Genomic DNA, 7,895 nt, shown 5'->3' with positions numbered 1-7,895 from the left:
AAGCATTGCCATATGACCTCACCCAAATCCTGGCATTACATAGTCAGATTAAATGGTGTGTGTTCTACCCTTAACACCATTATTAGCATAAACTCAAAAGTCTGGGACCATATAAACTCAAGGCCACTCATATTCAGGGTGCATGGTGTAGGGACTTAAAGAACAGAAGCAGGTGGGAGACTATGGGCTGCTCACCCCCTTAACTTTGCAATCTCCCTGCTGAATGCCTAGACCTGTGGACAGCCCCAGAGCACCTCCGCCAAGCCAGCATCTCTCAGAAAGGGGACGTGTACAGCTACGGGATCATCGCCCAGGAGATCATCATGCGGAGGGAAACCTTCTACACGCAATGCTGCCGTGACCAGAATGGTAAGAGTCTGACCCTTTCATCTGCCCCACTGGGAGCTGGCCAACCTGCATTCTAGGCTGACAGAGACCCTGATCTGTGTGACCGCATCTCTGTCCCTCAGCTGTAAAAGCAATAGCATATCTGCACTACCCATTTCACAGGGGTTTTGGAAGGATTAGATGAATGAATGTTGAGTGCTCTGAAGAGAGTAAAACAATACACCACTGCCAGGTGTCACTACCATCAGTGTTATTGTTAGTTAAAGAATCTTCCCTTGCCAAGCAGGTGCGGCTCTGGTTAAGGTCATGGTTCAATTCCCGGTCAGGGCACATGCCCAGGTTGCCCCAGTAGGGGGTGTGCAGGAGGCAGCTGAGCAATGATTCTCTCTCATCATTGATGTTCCTATCTCTCTCTCCCTCTTCCTTCCTCTCTGGAATCAATAAAAATGTATTTTTTAAAAAAGAATCTCCCCTTATAATTTCCCTCTTTCCTTCTGATTTCTAACAGCCATGTGTCTAACACCTGAACTAGATCACCGAAGTGGGACATACGTATTTTAGTTCCTACTAAGATCTATACTAGTGATGGCGAACCTATGACACCTCTGACACGCGAAATCATTTTTTTGGTTGATTTTTCTTTGTTAAATGGCATTTAAATATATAAAATAAATATCAAAAATATAAATCTTTGTTTTACTGTCATTGCAAATATCAAAAAATTTCTATATGTGACACGGCACCAGAGTTAAGTTAGGGTTTTTCAAAATGCTGACACGCCGAGCTCAAAAGGTTCGCCACCACTGACTATACTTTTGTCACATGTCCCCTTGGGGCCTTGGGGGTGGGAGTGTGTGGTTCAATATTTCATTCCATTCACTTACTGAGCACTTACTTGTGCCAACTCTTAACTGTTTGGGCAGAGGGGTGACTAGGGATGTCAGGATTGTAGGCTAGAGTCTTGGTCAGAGGAAGCCCACTGAAGGCAGTGGTGTCTGGGTTGAGTTTCATAGGGTGAGCGGCCTTAATTTGAGAGATCGCCTCCTGGGTTTAGGTGGGTATGAGACCCCTTAACCTGGTGGCTCATTCGGCATCCCTCTGCCGACTGCTGGCCGAGGCACTGCGGCACTCTCGCTGGCCCATCCGAGTCGGTGAGCCAGTTCAGAATCTGACCGCTGCTCCACGTTCCGCATGCTGCATTCTCTCTAGTAATTGAATTATTCTCGTCCCATCAGAGAAGATTTTCAGAGTGGAGAGTTCCAATGGAGTGAAGCCCTTCCGCCCAGATCTGTTCCTGGAAACAGCCGAGGAGAAGGAGCTGGAAGTGAGTTTCTCTGGGCCACTGTAACAAATTACCACATACAACTTCATGGATTAAAACAACAGAAATGTATTTGTTGGAGGCCAGACGTCTGAAATAAATTGCCAGCAAGATCATGCTCCTTCTAAAGGCTCTAGGGGAGGGTCCATTCCTTGCTACTTCCAGAAGCTTCTGCTGGCTGACATTCCTTGGCTTGTGGCCCAAACACCCCAATTTCTGATTGGTGGTAGTCACATTCTTCTCTCCTCTCCTTTTCTAATTTCCCTCTACCCGCCTCCTATATAAGGATACCTTTGACTGCATTTGGGCCCACCAAGATAATCCAGAATAATCTCCCCAAGTCAAGACTCCAAAGGTAATCACACCTGCAAAGACCCTTTTTCCAAATAAGGTCACATCCACAGGTTCCAGGGGTTAGAACAGGGACATATGTCCGGGAACCATCATCAGCCTGCCACCCTAACCTTATATGTTTCCACTTCTCTGAACTCAGGAAAGAGCTGGTTCCTTAAGCACACGTTCCATTCTCAGTGCCTAGGAGCTCACAAAGCAAGATGCCCATGTGATACACTGGCCAGGCTTGTAAATACCACCTAGTGATTGAAAAATAAGTATGCCAACATCTGGAAACAATAGGGAAGGGTACTTTTTCCTCCTTTTATTCTTCATCTGAAGGAAATTGAGCTTTTGTCTCTGTATTTGTTTAATTTATTTTAATAATCCCTCACAAAGGCTTTTAAAGCCTGTGGGGAACGTTTCTAAATTTATTTTAGGATTTTATCTGAGCTTTTATAATCCCCAAAGATAGTAAATAATGTGTCTTAAAAGTTTTTGGGGTCTTAAAAATAAAACCTTTTGTTTGTCTCTTGTGGGATAAAGATAAAAACATTTTCCTTCAATTCATAAGCATCCTTCCAGGTGAGGTTTATGGCCAGCCTAGCTGAGTGTGAATGGCTGTTCTTACTCTTCTTTTCTCTATTTCAATATTAAAGGCAGGTTGTAGCCCCAAGGTTCTAAAATAGAACTGCTCCTATCCTGGTCTCATTCTATCCCCCCAACCCTGATTTTCAGGATGCTGGGATTCCTCCCCACACGTCAGCATATCCCTTCTCAACACTTCTCTCTAGTCTGAGGACAGCCACATGTTGCTTAAAACCTTTTCCACTAAAGCATTCCTCCTCCTCCATTCGCTCGTGTAGTCAGATGGTTCTGGAATTGGAAGCAAGAAAAGATTTCATATCTAGTAGCTGGTTCCAATAGAATACAGGCCTGAAATTAGATGACGTGGCAGTGCCCCCGTTTCACTGGGCGGTGCTGCGTCAGCCCGGCTGTGGGTTGGGTTTGTCCATGCCTCTTTAAGGCCGTCGGCAGATCATGTACCAAGGCAAAGGCATCATCTGGTGGTGAATGCAGGCAGGCAAGGGCTATGCCATGCATATAGCTAGCGCTTCCCAGGGATGCCCTGAGGCAAAGAACATGGTCAGGGACTACACCTGATACCGTTTGTCATCCTATTTCTGACTAAAGTAAAGAACTAACTAATGGTTTGCACCATGCTTTCCGATCCAACAAAAGCTGCGAGCCACTGATAGTGAGATGAGGTTTCCATGGGCTTCCTCATGTCTCCACCTTCCCCTGAACCTCCCCTTCCTCACTTCTCTTTTATATATGCAATAATAATAATAATATATAGACTATGTATCATAATAATCCCATTATAATTATGATGTTATATGCAATTATTTATTATAATATAGTTATAATTATAGTATAATCTTATAATATCATTATAATTATAATCCAATTATATATAATTATATTATTTAATACTATAATAAACATTTTATATTAATATGTAATGAAAATAATTATATATATATACACATAAATACATACCTATACATATATATACACATATACATATATCTATGTATCGATATAGATATAGATATAGATATAGATATAGATAGATATAGATAGATATAGATATAGATAGATATATAATTGTCCTTTGCCCATGCTTGGGACATACTTATGCTAAAGAAATTATTCATTGTTTATCTGAAATTCGAGTTTAACTGGGTATTCTATATTTTTGTTTGCTAAACCCGAGAGCTCTAAGATTCCTTCATAAACCAATTAAGTCGGAATCTCCTAGGTTGGGGCCTGGGCAAAAGAAATTTTGTAAACGCTCCCAGGCAATTCCACTGTTAGCCACAGTTAAAAATGCTGCTTGAAGTGCCTCGCTCTCATTGACAGTCACTGTCACATACTCACTGAACCCAACTGTTTCTTGTTCTTCCCCACACACACCCTGCAAATGCATGTAAAGATTTTGTCTCTCCCATCAATCTGGCCTTGTCCAAATCAATATCACCTTTTTCATTAATTCGGTATCTAAGGGAAGGGCTTAGGCAAGGCGGTACAGGTGGTGATGCCTGAGATACACTGCAGACAACGGGGCGACCTCATCCTCATTGTCAGAGTTGAGATGTTTTTAAAATAGTCCTTGCCTCGATTACTCCCATCCTGGAAGAAAATAGAATAGGATACCACCCCCTGAGCTAATCCACCCCTTCTTCCTTCCAGGTATATCTACTTGTAAAAAACTGCTGGGAGGAAGATCCAGAAAAGAGACCAGATTTCAAGAAAATTGAGACTACACTGGCCAAGATATTTGGGTATTGCTGACATTTTTGCTTTTTTTCTCACTGATTTCAGATTATTCTAACAATAGTTGACATTCAGTGGCACCTAAGAATGAGAATGCCTATTCTAATGAAAAACCCCAGACTGAAGCACCTACCTCAGAAAAATTAAAATGATATGGAGACTACCAGGCCATTTTCTCTGGGAAATAATCACTTGGCAAGCTAAATACTCAAGGGCAAAACTTGCCTGATTAAAAACTATATTCTGACTAATCATAAGTGTGTCTGTTAAAAATATAGTTCCCTGACTCTTCTGCAGGTAATTAGAATTTAGAAGTCTGTTATGGGTCTTGGAAATCTGTAAAGTCCCTGGATAATTCTTAAGATCACTAAGTTTCTTAAATCTTTCAAATCTTAAAAAAAAAAATTAAATCTTAGGATCAGCAACTTTGGCCCTACGTCCTTAAGACTTGAGTCATGAATCAGACTATAATTCAAGATTTTTTTAAAAAAAAGTAACACACAATTATCCATAAGATTGAATTCTAGATTTCTTGTGTTTTCTGTTAGGGACAGTGCAGAGTGAGAAAAATAGCACTGGAGTTAGAGAGGAGACCCAGTTCCGACACTAGGATCTAATAATAGCTTGCTGTGGGACATTGGGCAAAACACTTATCCTAATTGGGTGTCAATTTTCTTGTTAGTAAAATTGGACTGAACAAGATCATTTGTACAATTCCTTCCAGCTCTAACTTTCTGTAGTTCTCATTAAGTCATTCAGATACTTAACGAGGCTAAAAGCCCAGGCTGGAGAAGAAGTAGAGTGAAGTTAATCAAAGTGAGGTCATTGATTTGGTAGATCTAAGCTGTCGTTTGGGGGAAAGGAGCCGGAAAGAATAAGCGATTTAATTCTTGCCCACTTTTCATCGCTTCACAAACCTGTTACTAAGAGCAGATGAGCTTGTACATGTGACAGATGACATGTAAACTCTTGGAGATAAACTGGGCCCCTGATCATCTACCCTAGAGAATCTGATGTCATTGATCTGGGGAGCAGGCTGACATGGGAGTTTTAATAGCTCCTTAGATGATTAAAACTTGCAGCCAATTTTTTAAAAATGCAGCCAAGGTTGAGGAAATGTTTAATTAAATCAATTCATCATGAAATAAGATACCCATCTTCATCCTTTACACCTGCTCCCTTGCCCTTTCTACCAACTAGACTCTAGGTGTTTCTAGTAAATTCCCTGGGGAACTTGTTTAAAACTTCTGTTTCTTAATCCCAAGCCTAGCAGTTTCCAGTCTTATAGGTCTGCAATGGGACTCAGGAATGGATTGAATTTTTAACAATCATCCCTCCACATCCCAAGGGGATGGTGATGTAGGCCATCTTCTCCTTGACTGTATAAACTAAAATTTATAATTGCTGTTGTTGTAATAACAAAATAGTATGATTTGTTCAGCCCCTTCAATTGTGCCGTATGTGTCACCAACATTATCTCTGATCCCCACAATGACTCTGCAGGAACTCAGCTTGCCTCTGAGCCAGCTCGGCACCAAGGCTTGTCATAGGCTCATGTCACAGAAAGCTGGCACCTCATCCAAGTCTCCTTGGTCTAACAAAAGCATTCAGAGCTAGGTTTTTTGCTTTAGGATCCTGGCTTTCCATTCTGAGGAGATCATGTAAGGCTCAACTTTGCTTTTCTTGGTTCTCATATACTTTCATTTATTACCTCTAGAGCTTTTTTTTTTAAAGAAAGTTTTTCCTTTATTGTAAAATATTTATTATTAAAATTTTAGAAAATGAATAAGCAAACAAGAAAGTACAAGCATCATTTGTTTGTGAGTAGATGGCCACCAGTTTTCAAAAATTAAAAATGAAAAAAAAATTAAAAATGAGATTATAATTTTTGCTATTATATGAACTTTTTCATGAGCAATAGAGAAGTAGTATCTTTTGTGTTTAACTATTCTAATTCACATTTAATGCTACATTAGTACTCCATTGTACCATAATATTTTAACTACTTTTTTGTTAGCCATTTAGGTTATTTTCAAATGTTTGCCATTATAAAAAATGCTGTGACTTGCTTTGTAGTTAACTTTTAGCACATTCATGATTGTTTCCTTAAAATAATTCTTAGAAGCAGAATTAATGAACTGATTGGTATGTGTATTCTTAAAGCTATGACACATTTTACCAGCTATCCCTCCAGGGAGGTTGTATGTATATATGCCTTCTTCTTACCTACATTGATTACCATTGTTATAACATTTGTTTTTCTTTCCTTCCTTCTTTCTTTTTGTTAATCTTATTTCTATATTTCTTTCATTTTTCCTGAGGTTAAATGTTTTTTGTTAGGTGTCAGCCATTTTTATTTTTTCTTTGTTTAATCACCTGTTCATCATATTTACCCATGGTTATAATGGATGTTCATGTTTTCTTAACAACATGGAAGAGCTCTTTATATATTACTACCCACAGCCTTTTTCATGACCAGAAAAGTGAAAGTTATATGGACACCTTGATCCGACGTCTACAGCTATACTCTCGAAATCTGGAACATCTGGTGGAGGAAAGAACACAGCTGTACAAGGCAGAGAGGGACAGAGCTGACAGACTAAATTTTATGTTGCTCCCAAGGTAAGACAAGTGGTCCTGCTGATGTGGTTTCCCACAACACAGCTATGCTTCATTCTTAAAGCTGAAAGCTTCAGCATATTTGTCTAGCATTGTTTTTCTTGATCTATTTAGGATTGTTACATTTTGCATATTCCTTTCTGGTTTCATATACATATTACAGATATCCCCCTTTTCCCCATTTTTGCCCCCCTCCACCCAGCCCCTGCTCCACCCCAGGCCTTTCCCACACTATTGTCTGTGTCCTTGGGCTATGCTTATATGCATATATGTTCTTTGGTTAATCTCTTCCTCTTCTGCTTCTCCCTTCCCCACTGAGATCTGTCATTCTGTGCCAGGTATCTATGCCTCTGGACTTATTTTGTTCATCAGTTTATTTTGTTCATTAGATTCCACATATAAGTGAGATCATGTGATAGTTGTTTTTCTCTAGCTGGCTTATTTTGCTTAACATAGTCTTCAAGTCCATCCATGCTGTTGCAAAGGTTAAGAGATCCTTCCTTTGTGTAAATGTACCACAGCTTTTTTTTTTATCCACTCATCTATTGATGGGCACTTGGGCTGTTTCCGGATCTCAGCTATCATAAATAACACAGCTATGAACATAGGGGTGCATATTCTTTAAGAGATTGTGTTTTAAAATGCATGGATCTTGCTAACCCTTGTTCTGCTCCCTTGCACTTTAAATACTTTAAAAAAGTGGTTATTTTCAAGTGGCCATGTGGTGCCACAGAAGGAGCGCTGACTGTGGAGTTGGAATGACCTGGATTCCAACATATTAAACAGTATGGATAATTGTTATAGTGCTGGGAGGCTCTTACAAATGAACGGTGACCAGATCACATAAATGCCTGTACTTTGTGATTCTTTACACAGTTAGGCTGAGTCTTCACAGATTTTCTCCTCTTTGTTAGGACTCCAATAACCCAGAAAA

General features: G+C 40.0%; 1 protein-coding gene across 1 annotated transcript in view; it reads left to right on the top strand.

Annotated features, from left to right (window-relative positions):
• The window catches only part of GUCY2C (guanylate cyclase 2C), an 81,208-nt gene that overhangs the window by 59,931 nt on the left and 13,382 nt on the right, over positions 1 to 7,895 (top strand). The window contains exons 18-21 of the mRNA XM_006773282.2: positions 232 to 369; positions 1,584 to 1,672; positions 4,259 to 4,350; positions 6,806 to 6,964. Coding sequence (XP_006773345.1) covers positions 232 to 369; positions 1,584 to 1,672; positions 4,259 to 4,350; positions 6,806 to 6,964 — 478 coding nt within the window. The remainder of the gene's footprint in view (positions 1 to 231; positions 370 to 1,583; positions 1,673 to 4,258; positions 4,351 to 6,805; positions 6,965 to 7,895) is intronic.

The sequence above is a fragment of the Myotis davidii genome, unplaced genomic scaffold, assembly GCF_000327345.1.
Source record: "Myotis davidii unplaced genomic scaffold, ASM32734v1 scaffold205, whole genome shotgun sequence".
NCBI classification, from domain to species: Eukaryota; Metazoa; Chordata; class Mammalia; order Chiroptera; family Vespertilionidae; genus Myotis; species Myotis davidii.
This window is presented reverse-complemented; position numbering and strand designations above follow the sequence as displayed.